We start from the raw sequence: 17518 nt of genomic DNA, 5'->3' as shown, positions 1-17518 counted from the left end.
ACAAGGGGCGGCCAGGATGTAAACGAATACAAGGATAGATGCCCAGTGCTGCTCCCAAACCATGGCTTTAGTGCAACAAAGCTATTGTTGGAAAGTTAATGTTTAGAGCCGTTAGCCGTCAGATGTAGGATCCACATTCCTAGTGAGACTGCCTCGCGACACGAAACAGCAAGTAGTCACCTAGTCGGCGCTGTAACAGAGCGAGCTGCAGCTTTCATTCTTTGGAGTTAACTGTTGATTTCATCAGGTTTTTCAGGTTCAGATCCTGACAAAAGCTCTGCACTTGCCACGGCTGCTACTCAAGTTTGTAGTGCCATCCACCTCCTCATAAAGCAGGTGCCACATGATCTAATAAAGCATTGGTTGATTGGATACAACCTTAAATATTACACACATATATAATATTGTTGGTTGGTCCTTGCATGGTCTCAATAATAGCAAATGCTCATGGCAATCATGTTTTGGGTATTTGAATCTGAACTGGTTTCAGTTTATGTATTTTCACACAAAAAAGTAATCATTCCGGGAAGCTTACCCGGGATCTTGCTGTGTATGTAGCACTTCCTTTAATCTAATTGAAACTTGGAAATACAAATGTGGTCTCTAGTCTGCAAGTTTAACCGAGCAAATTGGTAGTAACAGCCTAGCAACTTGTCAATACTTTTTCGTGGCATCCATCCAGGCAGGCATGCACATGCACAACTTTTTTTTTTTGTTATTCTTTCGAGAGAAAAAGAACCTAACAAAGGAAAGCTCTGCACTAGGCATACCTGCTACACTCCACTTTGTAGTGCCATCCACCTCGTACGGCATGCATTTTATGATCTAGAATTGAAGTATTAGCTGATTGGATAGAACCTTAAAGATTAGACTTACAATATTTTTGGTTCGTACTTGCATCGCATGGTCTCAGTAACAACAAATGTTTATGACAAGGCCTTATGACAATCATGATCTTCTTCATGCATATGTTTTATATTAGTATAGTAAAAACATTGTGGTAAACCCATTAGTTTCTGCTCCTGATCTTCTTCATGGAACCCAATGTTGAGCCCCTCTCTCCTGGAATCAACCCCCGATTTCCCATTGCAGCCACCCTCCTGCTCCAAGGCCACAGAGGGGGATTCACCCTCGCCGCCTCCCTGGCATGGCCCGGCCCAGCCCGGTACAGTATTAATATTGTTGGTTGATTGAATGCAGCTTGTACACCGCATGGCCTCAACAATAAAAGAAAACCCACATGAGGAATCACATGTAGGCACATGCTTGAGACTGTATTTATCCACCTAATTTGTCTTTTCATTCCTAATTTAGTACGGACAAGCTAGCAAATGATGAGTTGGCCTGATGGACACATCCAGCACGTACCTTCACATGTGATTCCTCACCACTATCACTGTTCTTAATTTCTTGATTCTTTGGCTACTTGTTGAAAGTGGACAGCTAGCCAGTTGGCTAGCTCCTGTGGCGTGAAAATAAAAATTGCATGTATGTCGACTTGACTCTGTACTATGTACTTGATCACTTGCTCTGTAATAATGCTATGTAGCAGTGTCATAGTACTCTGCGGTGCAGGCGATCACTTTCTTCAGAGTTGGGAGGTACTCCCTCCGTCCGGAAATACTTGTCATCAAAAATGGATAAAAGAAAATGTATTTTCACACAAAAAAGTACTCATTCCGCGAAGCTTACCCGGGATCTTGCTGTGTATGTAGCACTTCCTTTAATCTAATTGAAACTTGGAAATGCAAATGTGGTCTCTAGTCTGCAAGTTTAACTCAGCACATTGGTAGTTTCAGCCTAGCAACTTGTCAGTACTTTTTCGTGGTATCCATCCAGGCAGGCATGCACATGTACACCTTTTTTTGTGATATTCTTTCGAGAGAAAAAACAAACAAAGGAAAGCTCTGCACTAGGCATACCTGCTACACTCCACTTTGTAGTGCCATCCACCTCTTACGGCATGCATTTTATGATCTAGAATTGAAGTATTAGCTGATTGGATAGGACCTCAAATATTAGACTTATGGTATTGTTGGTTGGTACTTGCATCGCATGGTCTCAATAACAAACAAATGTTTATGACAAGGCCTAATGACAATCATGATTACTAATTATATCCAAACCATAGCCGCCCCAGAGTGGATAATTATATTTCCATGCATACGTAGTGTTTTTTTTGAAAGGCACGCATACTTAGTGTTGGTTGGGCCCTTCTGTTGGAAGCAGAAATGGCCAACAGGAACTGGATTGAGAAAAAAAAAACTGGAGAAGGGCAAGGTTCTTCATTGAGAATTAATTTCTGATGGCAGATTCCTAATTTTTATTGGTTTTTGCTGGTGTGAATTCTGAGTATTTGGTGGTGAAAACTCTGAAACTAGAGGTATGAGATTCTGGAGATACTATAATACACTACGGTAGCGCTAACTAGACTCTTGGCCCCCTCCCCCTTCCTCCCCCGCGGTGTCGCCTCCTCGGCGGCGCAGCCCTCGGATGGCTCCGGTGCCCGCTCCCCTCGATGCCCCGCCTGCTTCTGCCTCCTACTTGGAGGCCCTGCTCGCACCAGGGGGGCCGGCTTCGCATTCATTGCCGGCATGCCCGGCTGTGCAATCATTGTAGCACGGCGGGTGAAAGGCTGCGCTCCATCATTGTAGCCCCAACCCGCGTGCCTGCTGCTGCGGCCTCCGCCTCGCCCATTGATGGCCGCATTGATGGGGATGGATGGAAGATGGTGGGGAGGGGTAGGCGGCCGCCTTATTATCAGCGCCCTCCTCCGCGCCGCAAGACAAAGCAGACCCACCTCAAGGCGCTCCTGCTGAAAAAAGCTTGGGGGAAGTGTTTCAAGTGTCTTGAGCCGGACCACAGAATCGCAGAGTGTAGAAATCGGGCGAGGTGCTTGATCTGTGGTGAGGTCGGGCACAGAGCGAAGTGGTGTGGTGCGCGGAATCCAGTGCGTGGAGGCGAGGAAGGAGCGGAGCCGAGGGTTGTTCTGCCACCGCCGCCACCGCCCCCCCCCTCCACCGAGATCTGCGGTCCAAGCTGCGATGGAGGCACCGGCGGCTGACCCTGAGGCTAGGCGTGGCCTGGTCGTCGGTACTGCGCGCCGGACGGCGGCCCTGGCGGAGGCGGAGAGGAGGCTTTCAAGGTGCGCCGTGGTCGCTGTGGTGGTCGGCTCTCCACTCCCGTTTGAGCTCGTCGACGTCAAGAGGGCGCTCGCTCCGCGGTTCCGCATCAGCGAGGCGGCGGTCAAGGTCTCGCTGAGGGCCTTGGGAGAGCTCTTGCTTGTCTTTGATGATGCGGCAGTCCGGGACAAGGTGGTTGGCGGCCGGGGATCGCTGGTGCTCGGGCGTGTCACATTCATGGTGGCGCCGTGGTCGCGATTCCGGCGTGCCTCCCCGGCAAAGCTGCTTTACAAGGTGTGATTCTGTCTGGAGGGTGTGCCGGAGCATGCGTGGGACGTGGACTCCGTGACGCCGCTGTTTGATCCCTCTATGCTCATCGACGGGATTGATGACGAGGTGCGGAGTGAAGAGGAGACCGGATGCCTGCGCCTCTGGGTGTGGATGGACTCAGTGGAGAAGCTGGAGACAAGGGGGATCCTGCAGCTGGAGGAGCCACGGGAGGCGGGGTCACCCGGCGCGCACTACCCGGAGCTCAATATCATGGAAGAAGCAGCGCCAAGGTGGGGAAAGGTTGGCATGCTAGGCCACCCTGTTCTCATCCACCTCGATCACATGGTGGACTTCTCCTGTCCGCCGGCCTCTAGCCCGGACAGCGGGATGAGTATCGACAGCGGGATCAGCGGGCTGCCGTTGGACGACGGGACGGTGCCGGAGTGGCCGGGCAGATGGGGATACCGATGGTTCCTTAGCTACGAGGATGGAGATTTCCTGCCGCCACCCCCGCGGCAACCGGCTCGCTCTCGCTTGAGGTTCCCTGACGCGGGCGGCGATGGTGGTGGCGGGCGAAGGAGGACATACGACTCTAGGGAAGGCTTTCTTCAAGCTAGCGCGGGCTTGAGGCATGCTGGGGCAGATCGACAGCACCAGGAGGGAAGAAGTCGGGGGGCTGGCCATGACGGCGGTGGTCGGAGGCATTCCGGCCGTCCAGCGGGAGGTGACCCGCCGCTCATTGATACGGCTGCGGTGGACGTGGGCTTGCCAGGGGTGGACCCATTCTTCAGGTCTGTTGACGCCCCCATGCTCTTTGATCAGCGGCATGGCGATGCGGAAAACGCAGACCAGGAAGAGAAGGGAGCGGGTAACAGGAGGAGATGGTGGCAGACGAGGATAGCCCTGCCCGTGAAAGTCTGACCTCCCTGTGCGCAGCTGCGCCGAGCCGGCTGCATGAGCTGGGGCAGCAACATAATGGAGAGACAGGGCAAGAAGAGGAAGGAGGGAGGACGAGCATCGGGGAAGCGGGCGACGTGCATAGCCATTTGCATGCAAGTGTGCCCATTGGCATTGCCGATCTGCCACCGATGGACCAGAGGGCGGAGCGCGTGGGGGCCCCCACGCATGTGCCGGCACCCGCTCGGCAAGATGGGATTGCGGCGACTGCAGAGGTGGAGATATTTGGGCCGCACTCGCCGCGCACGAGCCCGGATGGAGAGGGCCTGGCCCTTTTCGAGGGGGCGATAGACCGTGGGCGTGGGGAGGAGCGAGGCCCACCACAGCCCGGGGCCTTGGCCTTGGGCGGTCAACCTGATGCGACCCAGGATGTGGTGCGGGGCAAGCCAGGGGACGGACCGGCAGATCCACTTCTCTCGTTCCTCATAAGCTGCTCCCCCATCCCCCCCGGCGGCGGCCCTGCTGGCAACTCCAGCGGCCGCTTGCGAGCTGGAAGGGCGGCCGGTAGTGAAGCCCTCCAAGAGAAGTAGCGGCCGGCTGGCGGCTAAACCAACCGCGGGGTGGTCTACTATGGACAAGGTCCAGATGGTGCTGCTGAAGAAGAGTGACATCTGGGCGGGGGACGCGCCGCAGGCGACAGCGTCGAAGGCTGAGCTCCAGAGGTACAGGGAGATGTACAAGAAACCACTGCCTGGGAAATTTATCGCCGCGGTTGAAGCCCTGCTCGACGCTTCTAGCGGCCAGAAAGGGGCGTGCAAGTCAGGGCCGGTTGTCTGTACCTGAATGTTGTCTGTCAGTGTTCTGCTCATCGCGTGCCCTGGTTAGTTCCCTATGTTAGAGCTGCTAATGTGCTTGGCTGTTAGGTGTTGGGAGGGGTGTTGGAGTCAAAGATCTGTTTCCTTTGGGATGACTAGTCATCGATTGTACTCTGTGCGTTGGATTGCTTGTTCTGTAACCGAGTTGGCCCAGTTTGTTTTATGGATTGTTCTTTCTTGAATTGGAATGTGAGGGGCTTAAACAACCCAACGAAGAGGAGGGCGATTCAGATTTTTGCTGCTGAGCTTAAGTGCAGTGTTGTTTGTCTTCAAGAGACGAAGATCAGTGACATGGCTCGAAGCATTGTGGTGGACACACTGGGGCCGCGCTTCGCCGATAACTTCATCTCACTACCGGCTGTTGGCTCGAGGGGGGGGTATTCTCATTGCTTGCTCCGACGACTACGAGATTGTGGCAGAGCCCCTAGCGGCCGGTGAATTCTCGATCTCTGGGACAATTAGGAGAAGGGTTGATGGAGTTTGCTGGTCGATTACGGGCGTTTATGGGCCACAATTGGAGGCGGACAAGGTTCGATTCATTGACGAGCTGAAGAGTATCAAGCATCATATGCTGCCGCAATGGATGATGATGGGAGACTTCAGTATGATCACCCAAGCAAGTGACAAAAGCAACAACAACTTCAACAGGCGGATGATGGGCAGGTTTAGAGCAACCATTGATGACTTGGAATTGATTGAGTTTCCGCTGTTTGGGAGAAGATTTACTTGGTCCAGCGAGCGCGAGAATGTAACCCTCACCAAGATCGACCGGGTCATGGTGTCTGGCGAGTGGGAAGCGGCGTTTCCCCACTATCAACTGTCTCCTGCATCAACAAATATATCCGACCATTGCCCGCTTGTGCTCAAACGAATGGATGCAACCCCTCATATTCCGTTTTGAGAACCATTGGCTAAATTGCCCAGACTTTGAGGACATTGTGGCCCAGGCATGGACAAAAGAGGTCAAGTCCAGAGACCCAATCAGGGTACTGCACACCAAAATGTCAAGGACAGCAAAGGCTCTCAGAATTTGGAACAAGCACAAGAGGAGATGGGTCGTATTCATGTCCGGGTTAGCTAACGAGGTCATCTTCCAACTTGATCTGGCGCAAGAGGAGAGTGCTCTTTCCGATGAGGAGAGACACCTGAGAGGTCTGCTCAAAGCTAAGCTGTTGGGTATTGCGGCGGTTGACAGGGCAAGGTGGCGGCAAAAATCCAGAATTACTGAGATAAAAGAGGGGGACGCAAGTACCCGATTTTTCCACCTAAGAGCGAGCGGCCGCCAGTGGAAGAATCACATTCCGGTCCTACTGGGAAGAGATGGGCCGGTTTCCGATCATGTTGGGAAGGCTGACATCCTCAGAGATCGGTTCAAAAATCTGATGGGTACGCCTTCTGTGCGATCTGCAACACTGAATTGGGAGGAGTTGGGGATGCCGCGAGGACAACTAGAGCACCTGGACGGGGCGTTCACGGAGACTGAGCTTTTAGCGGCGATCAAAGAAATGCATGGTGAGAAAGCACCGGGGGCTGATGGATTCACTGAGGCTTTCTTCAAGTGATGTTGGACGATCATAAAAACGGATCTCCTGGCCGCTGTTAACTGTGTTCACAATCTGCGCGGAAGGAATTGGGATCTGCTTAATACTGCGAATGTTGTTTTGATTCCTAAGCGTGCCGACGCGCAGGATCCAGGAGATTTTAGGCCAATAAGCCTAATGCACAGCGTTCCGAAGCTGGTCAGCAAGATGCTCGCTTCCCGGCTGGCTCCAGAAATCCACAACCTGATCACGCATAATCAGAGTGCCTTCATTCAAGGACGGTCCATCCAAGACAATTTTCTATACGTCAAGAATGTGATCAAAGCGGCTCACTTGGCGAAATCCCCTCTGGTCTTCCTAAAGCTCGATATTGCCAAGGCTTTCGATTCCGTGTCATGGGGATATCTATTTGAAGTCATGGAGGCCATGGGATTTGGGCAAAGATGGAGGGACATGATTGCTCTGATCTTGGCATCCTCCTCCTCCAGAATTCTGTTGAATGGAACGCCCGGCTCACCTTTTACCCACATGCGTGGCTTGAGGCAGGGAGACCCACTGTCCCCCCTGTTGTTTATCATTGCTATGGAACCGCTGCAGAGACTGCTTGATATGGCCACCGAGAAAAATATTTTGAAGCCTTTGCGAACGCGAGTTGCCAGATTCCGGGCGAGTTTCTATGCCGATGATGCTGCGCTCTTCATCAACCCGGCGCGAGAAGAGATTACTGCTGTCCATGCCATTCTGGAAATGTTTGGGAATGCCTCTGGACTCAAAACAAACATGGCAAAATCAGTGGCGTACCCTGTTGCTTTCCAGGACAGGGCTTTGCAACAGTTGTTGATTGATGCTGGGATTGTGCAAGGCTCTCTTCCCTGCCAATACTTGGGATTGCCCCTTGGGATTCGAAAACCAAAGAGAGTTGAGATTCAACCGCTGATTGATAAAATGGCCGGAAAAATTTCTTTGAGAAAAGGCAGAATGCTTAATAGGAAAGGAAGATTAGTGTACATCAATTCGGTGGTCACGGCAACGACAGCTTACTTCTTGATAGCCTTTGCCCCGGATAAGTGGTTTATTAAGAAGGTGGATAAGTTGAGAAGAAACTTTCTTTGGGAGGCTGCAGATGCAAACATTGGAGGGAAAAGCCTTGTCAACTGGAAGCAAGTTTGCTCCCCGATAAGATGTGGTGGACTAGGGGTCAAAAACATTGACTGCTTCATCCGTGCTCTCCGTCTAAGGTGGGAATGGTTTCGATGGGAAGATGAGGATAGGCCATGGAAGGGATCGACGACGCCTTGCGATGAGATGGATAAGCAGCTGTTTACGAGCTGCACGTCGATTCGGCTTGGAAACGGCAACATTGCGGCGTTCTGGAGGGACCGATGGTTAAACAGGGAGGCCCCATGTCTTATGTATCCTGAGCTATACCAACTGGCCAGATTCAAGAAGATGTCGGTTAGAGAGGCGCTCAACAATGGAAGATGGATGCTTGGGTTACAGAGAATGACAACAGATGGGCAGCTCAATCAATTCGTTCGACTCTGGGAGGAACTTCAGTTGATCCAGCTCACGGACAGCAAAGACAAGATCCTCTAGAACCTGACCGCTAATCGAAAATACTCTGCCGTCTCTGCTTATGATGCCCACTTTGTTGCAAGGATCAACAAGCCTGGGCTGGCCCAAGTGTGGAGGGGCAAGATGGAAGGAAAAGTTAAATTCTACTTATGGTTGTTGCTGCAAAACAGAAATTGGACGGCGGATCGTCTGCAAGCGAGGGGATTGCCGCACAATGACCTATGTTGCTTTTGTGATCAAGAAAAGGAGACGGCCGAACACATCGCCCTGGCCTGCTGCTTTGCGAAAGAGGTTTGGCTCCAGTTCCAACAAGCTGATGACAGGATGGGCATGCTGGCCTCCTCGGCAACATCCATTGGAGAGTGGTGGTCTCGGCTATGCACATGCGATGGAACCAAGGACAAAAACAGAGATGCAATCACACTTGCTGCTTACATAGTGTGGAACCTGTGGAAAGAAAGAAACTGTAGGGTATTTGAGCAGAAGGAGATGACGCTGACTGCACTTGCTGGACTGATAAGAGAAGATGTCAAGATTTTCTACGAGGCCAACAAAGAGGCGGGCGCTGGGGACACATAAAAACCCATGGCGTCTTCTCTTATTCTTTTTCTTTCTCTCTCTCCTGCCAATACTCTCTGACGAAAGACCGGACTCTTGGTCCGGATTTGTCCGAACCGTGTAAAACCTCTATTCTTCTTTAATGCAAAAGCAGAGCTCCTGCTGTTCACGTCAAAATAATACACTACAGTTGTTTCTCTTTGGAGGGAAATCGGAATGGTTTATACAGATGAGATTATATTTCCCATGAGACATATACTCCGATGCAAACCAAGGTGTGCTCTTGCTATACTTCTTAACCAAGTGCTGTTGGACCTATCTTCGCTACTGAGTACTCCCTCCATTCCAAAATAGATGACTCAATTTCGTACTAACTTTGTACTAAAGTTAGTATAAAGTTGAGTCATCTATTTTGAAACGGAGGAAGTAGGTAGCAATAATGAGTGGCTGGTGCATGTCTTAATTAATTAAGCCACTGTGACATTACTTTTAATTAAGTATGGTTGGAGGCTCAAAAGTAGTTGTTTTCTTCTATGCGCATTGCTTGCTTCTTCTTTTTTATGTAATAAAGAAAAAAAGGGTACATACTGTTCCACTTTCGAATTCTGGTATTTAAGTTCCAGCCAAGCACTGCCCTAAGTGCCGCCATCTCTCTATGCTGCTACTTCCTGCTTGGACTTCGGTAGAGCAACTCTGGTGCTGCTGTTACAGGTTTTTCCACTGTCACATTTCACTGCACTTGTATATGTGCATTTCGATATCGATTGTCTATGCCAGTTATTTTGGCCTGTCTAACGAGCATACATTTTAGTACTAGTAGTAAAAACACTAGTAAATTCATTAGTTCCCACCGATTTTCTTCACGTGTTCAGGGCCTCTCAACAGGAATCAATCCTCAATTCCCTGTTAGTTGCTCCTGCTCCAGGATTCACCCTCGTTGCCTTCTTGCCGTGGCTTGGACTGAGCAGGCTGTTAACAACCTCCTAGGGCATCACATGCTCTGGGAGTATAGTATTGTTGGTTGATTGAATGCAGCCTGTGCACTGCATGGTCTCAACCATAAAAAAAAACTCATGAGAAATAATGGAGGCACATGCTTGAGACTGTATTTATCCACCTAATTCGTCTTTTCCTTCGTAATTTAGTATTGACAAGCTAAACAAATGATTAGTTGGCTTGACAGACGCATCCAGCGCGCACGTTCACATGTGAATCCTCACTATTTTCAGTGTTCTTAATTTCTTGATTCTTTGGTACTCCTTGTTGCCTAGCTCTGCATTGGTCTTGACTTGGCACTTGACGCACTGTTTTGACCTTTTTTGTAAACTTTAGCGCGATCTGATCACGATCTGAATTTTTTTCGTCATCTGACCCTTTTCCTACCGCCATCGTCCTTCGCGGTAGGGTAACACAGCCTACCACCGAGGGCTATGGCGGTAGGATTTGATTGCGCCGTCACGGCCGTTTGAGGTTGAAAATACCCTATCGCCATATTCCTTGGCGGTAGGGGCTGGAATGTATATATTGGCTAGCGCGTGTAGGTTTACCAGGTTGGTGTTGGGTTCGAGCCTTCCTTAGGTCACTTTTTTTGTGTGCAATAAACAATAAATAATTTGTACAATCAATATTAGGATATGAATTGTTGATAAAAATATAGTTTTACTTATCTGTAAATGTTTTATAAAATCCTCGCAAAGATATAAACGAATATGATGTGATAAAAAAATTGTCCAATTAATGTTAAGGCATGGGTTATTTATATAAATATTTTTTTTGAAACTGCTCAATCCATCTTAAACTGCTCAACACTTTTGGAATCAGTCGTACTTCTAATTTGCAGTTTGTATATGTTCTTTTGAAACTTGTGTTCTGACATTGGAACCCAAGAAAGGATGAAATACGGCTCTATGACCATTTATTTATCCTCTTCCATATCGACAAATAATTTGCTTACCTAGTGGTTGTACTACTTCCTGCTATTTTTCTTAGTTAGTTTAAAGTTCGAAAGACCATTGCACACCATGATTTGTAACAGTGTTTGGATGATAATACTGAGAACGAACTTACATCCTATTTGATCTTATTGGAGAGGTCATTTTTGTATCGCAAAATTTATAACATAGTAGCAACTAAACCATCGTTTGTGATCATTCAACTAGTTAAATTAAAGGTCGGATCTTTCTGATTATTGTGGGAATTTCTAGATAATTTCTATATTTTTAAGCATGCAGGACGAGAGCAATGGCTGGAGGGCCTATAGACTTCTGGAATGCGTGGGCGGTCCAGAGCCTGGTGCTGACGAGCCTGACTCTGCAGGTTGCCCTCGTCCTGTTAGCGGGGATCCGGCGGCGTGGCACATCCTGGCGTACGTTCAGGTTCATGCTCTGGCTGGCGTACCAGCTCGCCGACGCCACCGCGATATATGCTCTCGGCCACCTCTCATTCGACGGTGCCACACCCCGCGAGCATCGCCTGGTTGCGTTCTGGGCGCCGTTTCTCTTGCTGCACCTTGGCGGCCCGGACAACATCACCGCCTACTCGCTCGAAGACAACATGTTGTGGCTGCGACACCTACTTAATCTCGGTTTGCAGGTGCTGGGAGCTTCCTACGTCCTCTACAAGCATTACATCGGCACTCAAGACATGCTCCTTCTCGCCGCCATCTTGATGTTCGTCGTCGGTGTTGTCAAATATGGCGAGAGGACATGGGCGCTCAGGTGCGGCAACATGGACATCATCCGGGGCTCCCTCAAGAAGAAACCACCTTCCAGATGTGACCTTCTTTACCTTGAGTATGAGCTCCCACAAGGTGGATGCAAGGGTAGTGTCGATGAAGAAGAATTCCTCATGCGGCATGCTCATTCCCTGTTTCAGTTCTGCAAGCGCGCAATAGTTGAATCGTCAGAGGACAGGGACCCGGCCAACCCTGAAATCAAAGTTCTTCACCACCTCACACATGAACAGTGGTATGTGGTGATGGAGTTGGAGCTGTCACTGCTCTACGACATCCTGTACACAAAGGCAGGCGTGGTGCACACCTCATTTGGTTACTGTGTCTGTATTGCCTCACCAGCCGCTGCTGCAGCAGCGCTGTTGTTCTTCCAGTTCAGTGGCAAAGATGGTAACAGCAGAGTAGATGTTGCTATCACCTACATCTTACTGGGTGGTGCGTTACTCCTGGAGATAAGATCCCTGCTGAGTGCACTTGGGTCTAGTTGGACACTCCCCTTCCTGTGTGCCACAAGATGGAATTTCCTGAAACATGCATTTCTCTGCAGGGGGAGATGGGATCGGCTTCGCCGTTGGATAGTATCTCTTCACCGGCTCATAAAGGTCATGAGAGTTAGTGGGTGCTTGAGGCCGGCAAGGAGGTGGTCAGGTACTGTGGGGCAATATAACATGTTGCATTTGTGCAGCCGTCCCAGCAAAAGGAACAGTCCTCTGCCCGGTAGATTTGCCATGATGCTGGGATTCGAGGAGTGGTGGAACAGGGAGCATCACTCACAGACCGCCAGGATTTCAGAGTACCTGAAGGAGGAATTGAGGCACTACATTCATAAATTAGTCAGGGAGGGCCAAGTGAGCACCCAAGGCATTGTCAGGAAAAAATGGGGTGAGTATGCAATCCAGTTGAAATGTAGGAAGCTGTACAAAAAGCTCACAGGCAACCTGCTAGGCGTTGAGTTCCAAGAGGGCATCATTATCTGGCACATCGCCACCGACCTCTACCTCCTCGACCACAAGCACACTGGGATGGAAACCATGGCAATGTATGAGTCGGTGAGGGTGTTGTCCAACTACATGATGTTCCTCCTGGTGGAACGTCCCTACATGTTACCAGGCCTTGCCCAGAGCAGATTGTACCGGCGGACCTGTGAGAATCTAGTCAAAATATGGGGCCAAGAAGGCCAAACGCACCCAGCCCCCAGCTGGCGCGACATGTTCCGCCTTCGTGATGGGCCCAATTCCCGCTCTAGTCTCCAACGGAGAAAGAAGCTCGCCGACATGGTACAAGAAAAGAAACCAAAAGCCGGCCCTGAAACCCCCCGTCTCAGTTACGCAATCGACGTAGCCAAAGAACTGGCCAGTAACGACGAGAACGTAGACCGTGAGTCCAACTCATTGCAGGTGCTCCTCTTCGTGTGGATGGATTTCCTGGTCCACGCGGCAAACAGGTGTAGCAGGGAGTCCCATGCCAAGAAGCTTAGCAGTGGAGGTGAGTTCACAACCGTCCTCTGGCTTCTCATCGAGCACCTCCACCAACTAGTCGAGCCTAAACCACCGGAGGACGGCGATGAAAGGAAGGGCACCCAGCGCGCACCCGTGTAACAAATAGTTGTAAGAATGTAATGTGTCCCTGGACAAAAAAAGGGTTTCCTCTTAATCAAATAGCTCACAGGCTATATATTATGTACTGTATAGGAGTTAGGACGTCTTGCACACGGCGACCCCTGATGCGTGCTATCTCGCCATTCATTTTAACTGTTGGGATCCGTGCCTTTGTATTCTATCTATTTTTTTCAAAAAACCTCATACGATGGTAGGGGTTCCTGCATTTGCATTTTAGTAAGAAAAGAGATGATCTAGTTTATAAGGAAAACTGGATCCAAAAAACCTAACATTGCCTGGTTAATTAGGAAAACCGGAGTGAGCACCCGAGAACAAACACAAAAAAGAAAAGAAAAGGACAGTAGAGCTTGGAGTAGGGACTAGGACACGCACGCACAACGATCTCGATGAACGTCGTTTGAGCCAGACACAAGAGCACCAAGGCCCAAAGCGATTAAGTTTTTTTTGAAATGGTCACGGGGGGGGGGGGGGGGGGGGGGGGGGAAGGCTCCCCACCTTATATTTCAAAATAGCCATAATGCCATGAGATTGATCTAGTCTAAGGAAAAACGGATCGAAAACCTGAACAAGTTGACCCTGTTTATGAGGAAAACCGAGTCAAAAACCAAACAAGAGAGGGTAAAATAAGAAGAGAAAAAAAAAGAGGACGCCCAAACAAGGCACGCCTACCTAGCAGACCAATGACATCACAACAAGAGGCACAAGTAGATGAGAGGAGTCGTCAAGGGATCACAATACCAACACTTGGCAAGCAACCTATTGCACTGCACCGGCATGGGTGCACGAAAGAATGCGCACGAAAGAAGCGGCAAGCCCCAAAGGTACTTCGCCTGAAGAAGCTGCAACCAAAGTCCCCCCTCCCCTGGGATGATACGCCAGACCCACCTAAGCATCAGGGACACGATCATTTTACGGGAGGCAAGGATGCCCAACCCTTTTAGGTCCTTTATCAAGCAAATGTCGTCCCACTTCATCATATGGTATTTCTATCCAATGTTCATTGCATGCCAGAAAAAACGAGGTCTTTACCAAACAAGCTATGCACACCCTACTGTAAGATATATAACCCCATCATATACATGGGAAGGCTAGAGAGATTAGAGTCAATCAAGGCCATCTTACTTCCCTTGGAAGTAAACCGCCCGCACCATGGTTCGGTCCACCAGCCATGGATCCACAATCAAAGGATAGGAAGGAAAAGAGATGGGCGGCTAATTGCTCGCGGGAGTCACTACTAGGAAAAGGCCTGTTAGTGGCGCACCTGTTTTGGCAATTAATGGCGCACTACAGGTGCGCCACTATCATCACGCCATTAGTATATCAGACAGTAGTGGCGCACCAGGCAGTGCGCCATTAGTATGTCCCATAGTGCGCCATTAGTATGCCTCCCAGGGGGCTATATTTACCTTCTGCTCTGGGTTACTAATGGCGCACTAACAGACAATGAGCCACTAGTATTTTTACAGTAGTGCGCCACTAATGTGCTGTATAGTACGCCACTAGTATGAATATTAGAATTTTTCTTTTCTTTTCTGATATTTGCATAGGTTACAAAATATATTACTGCACAGAATATAGACAGCACCACACAACAACAGCAGATTTATCGAATACAATAGAAGATTAGTCTCCGAATACAATTCATCATATTAGCTAGTCTCTGAATTCAAAATACCGAACAAAGTTAGAACATTACAAGTCTCGAGACCGTGAGTAGCGAGTTTATCTTCACATTACAATTCGATATCGATCATCTAAACTACCATCACATAGAAGAGAGCTGCGGTCATCACGATTAGCATCATCGCGATGAAACTGGTCTTCATCCGGTTCCTCCTCCGCTCCCTCCTCTCTCCCGCTAGATAGCGCGCGTATCTAGCTTCCGCCTCCGCTCTAGTGGTGTACCCTTTGTAACTGTTACCGCTGAAACGGTGAACCTGTCTCCGACACTCCTCCCAGTCCTCGTAGACTCCGGGAACCTTACCCTTGTACACGACATACGACGACATCTCTATGCACTAGCCAAACAAAACGTTAGTAGCAATTCAGAGACAATACATAAGCAATATATAAGTCTGCAACAAAAGGATCAGAAGAGAAAAACAAGACATTAATAGCACGATTCATGGTCCTACTAATAAATAGCATCGATCACATATAAGTTGAGCGACTGTCCAAACCAAAGAGACATACAAGTTCATTAAAGTTTAATTACAACATGAGCTAATCGATATTTCAGAACTACACATAGCATCACTACTTTCGACTCGACTCAGGGACCGGAGCGTGGATGAAGCCGCCGTCTGTCGTGTTGGTCATGAAATCGCGGGTGTTGTCAGCCTGCATTTGTAGCATTTTTTCAATCTCACTGTTGGACGGTTGATATCTCAGGTAGAACTGCCCCGAGGTATGAAGGACATCTTGATGGATGATTTCCGCAAACTCCGACTGGATGCGAAAGAATTCTTGTCTGATGTCCGCGTCCTGGATTGCCGACAAGCTTACGGCCAAACCTTTGAGATTATTTGGTAGCAGAAGGTGATTATGGTCCCGTACGATCGCCCGCATGTGATGGAGGGCGTAGTAGGCATCCTTCTGACTGCCAGGCGGCTGCTTGACGCAGGGGAACGTCGTTTTGTGGGCGAACACGTGCTTGCCGTACCTACGAATTGGCCTGCTGAAGGTGCCTCCAGATCTGGCGTAGCCGGGTAAAACATCATCAAGAACTTTCTTGATATTTGTGTAGTCTTTCTTCGACTGACGGTCCGAGTCGAAATACGTGGCCATGGAATATTTCGGGCTTAAGAGGATGAGTGTGCAATGTGTGTCACTGCACAAAACACGGAATCTTAGAAAAAAAAGAACGATCGAAATCTAAGAAATCATATGTTATGGGGCGGCGAGGGGATGACTTACTCGGGAAAGTAAGGCACGAGGAAGTTATCCTTATCTGGGTTTGCCAGAATGACGCCTTTGAGGTATGAACTCGCGACTTGCCGGTCCCCAGCGCTACCCAAGATCTTGGCACGCATGTAGAAGGGGTCGACTATCACGATGTCCGGGGTCTTGTCTCTAATGATCCACATCTCCATACTCAGCGAAAATAGCTAAACGAAGGTGTAGTGCAGCGGATGAAGGTTAAACATAGCGAAGATGTCATCAAACCGTAGGACGATCATACCCCCGATGGTGCTATCGACAAAGCCCTTGCCCTCTGGCACCTTGGCCACGAAAACCGGGTATGCCACATCATTCTCGGAGAGACGCCACTTCTCCAAAGAAAGAACACTGTCATGCAGACTCTGCATAGCACCGGTTGCAGCATTGAGCAGATTAGTCGGCAGCATCAGCCTACCCGCCACATGCACCCTCCTCGAGATATCCTTAGATGTAGGTGGCTCGTCCTGAGCACGGATCGTACTCGGTGCCTGATGACCCACAAGTGTAGGGGATCTATCGTAGTCCTTTAGATAAGTAAGAGTTTCGAACCCAACGAGGAGCAGAAGGAAATGCTAAGCGGTTTCCAGCAAGGTATTCTCTGCAAGTACTGAAATAAGTGGTAACAGATAGTTTTGTGATAGGATAATTTGTAACAAGCAACAAGTAACAAAAGTAAATAAAGTGCAGCAAGGTGGCCCAATCCTTTTTGTAGCAAAGGACAAGCCTGCACAAACTCTTATATAGAGAAAAACGCTCCCAAGGACACATGGGAATATCGTCAAGCTAGTTTTCATCACGCTCATATGATTCGCGTTCGGTACTTTGATAATTTGGTATGTGGGTGGACCGGTGCTTGGGTACTACCCTTACTTGGACAAGCATCCCACTTATGATTAACCTCTATTGCAAGCATCCGCAATTACAACAAAAGTATTAAGGTAGACCTAACCATAGCATGAAACATATGGATCGAAATCAGCCCCTTACAAAGCAACGCATAAACTAGGATTTAAGCTTCTATCACTCTAGCAACCCATCATCTACTTATTACTCCCCAATGCCTTCCTCTAGGCCCAAATAATGGTGAAGTGTCATGTAGTCGATGTTCACATAACACCACTAGAGGAGAGACAACATACATCTCATCAAAATATTGAACAAATACCAAATTCACATGACTACTAATAGAAAGACTTCTCCCATGTCCTCAGGAACAAAAGTAACTACTTACAAAGCATAAACATGTTCATAATCAGAGGGGTATTAATATGCATATAGGATCTGAACATATGATCTTCCACCGATTAAACCAACTAGCATCAACTACAAGGAGTAATTAACACTACTAGCAACCTACTAGCACCAATCCCAGACTTGGAGACAAGAATTG

At 49.0% G+C, this 17518-nt stretch overlaps 2 protein-coding genes across 2 annotated transcripts; both read left to right on the top strand.

Moving 5' to 3' along the window:
• The first annotated feature begins 8403 nt into the window (after positions 1-8403).
• LOC147982858 (uncharacterized) lies at positions 8404-8859 on the top strand. The gene has a single exon (XM_087540569.1). The coding sequence runs from the start codon at positions 8404-8406 to the stop codon at positions 8857-8859; it is 456 nt and encodes a 151-aa protein (XP_087396695.1).
• Positions 8860-9485: 626 nt separating this feature from the next.
• On the top strand, positions 9486-13340 carry LOC125535048 (uncharacterized). Its single transcript, XM_048698109.2, has 2 exons — positions 9486-9549; positions 11070-13340. The coding sequence occupies exons 1-2, from the start codon at positions 9494-9496 to the stop codon at positions 13165-13167; spliced, it is 2154 nt and encodes a 717-aa protein (XP_048554066.2). The 5' UTR covers positions 9486-9493; the 3' UTR covers positions 13168-13340.
• The last annotated feature ends 4178 nt before the right edge of the window (positions 13341-17518 follow it).

This window comes from Triticum urartu, chromosome 2A (genome assembly GCF_056163025.1).
Source record: "Triticum urartu cultivar PI428250 chromosome 2A, HENAU_Tu73, whole genome shotgun sequence".
In the NCBI taxonomy this organism is placed as follows: Eukaryota; Viridiplantae; Streptophyta; class Magnoliopsida; order Poales; family Poaceae; genus Triticum; species Triticum urartu.
The sequence above is the reverse complement of the archived record's forward strand: the minus strand, read 5'-3'. Positions and strand labels throughout refer to the sequence as shown.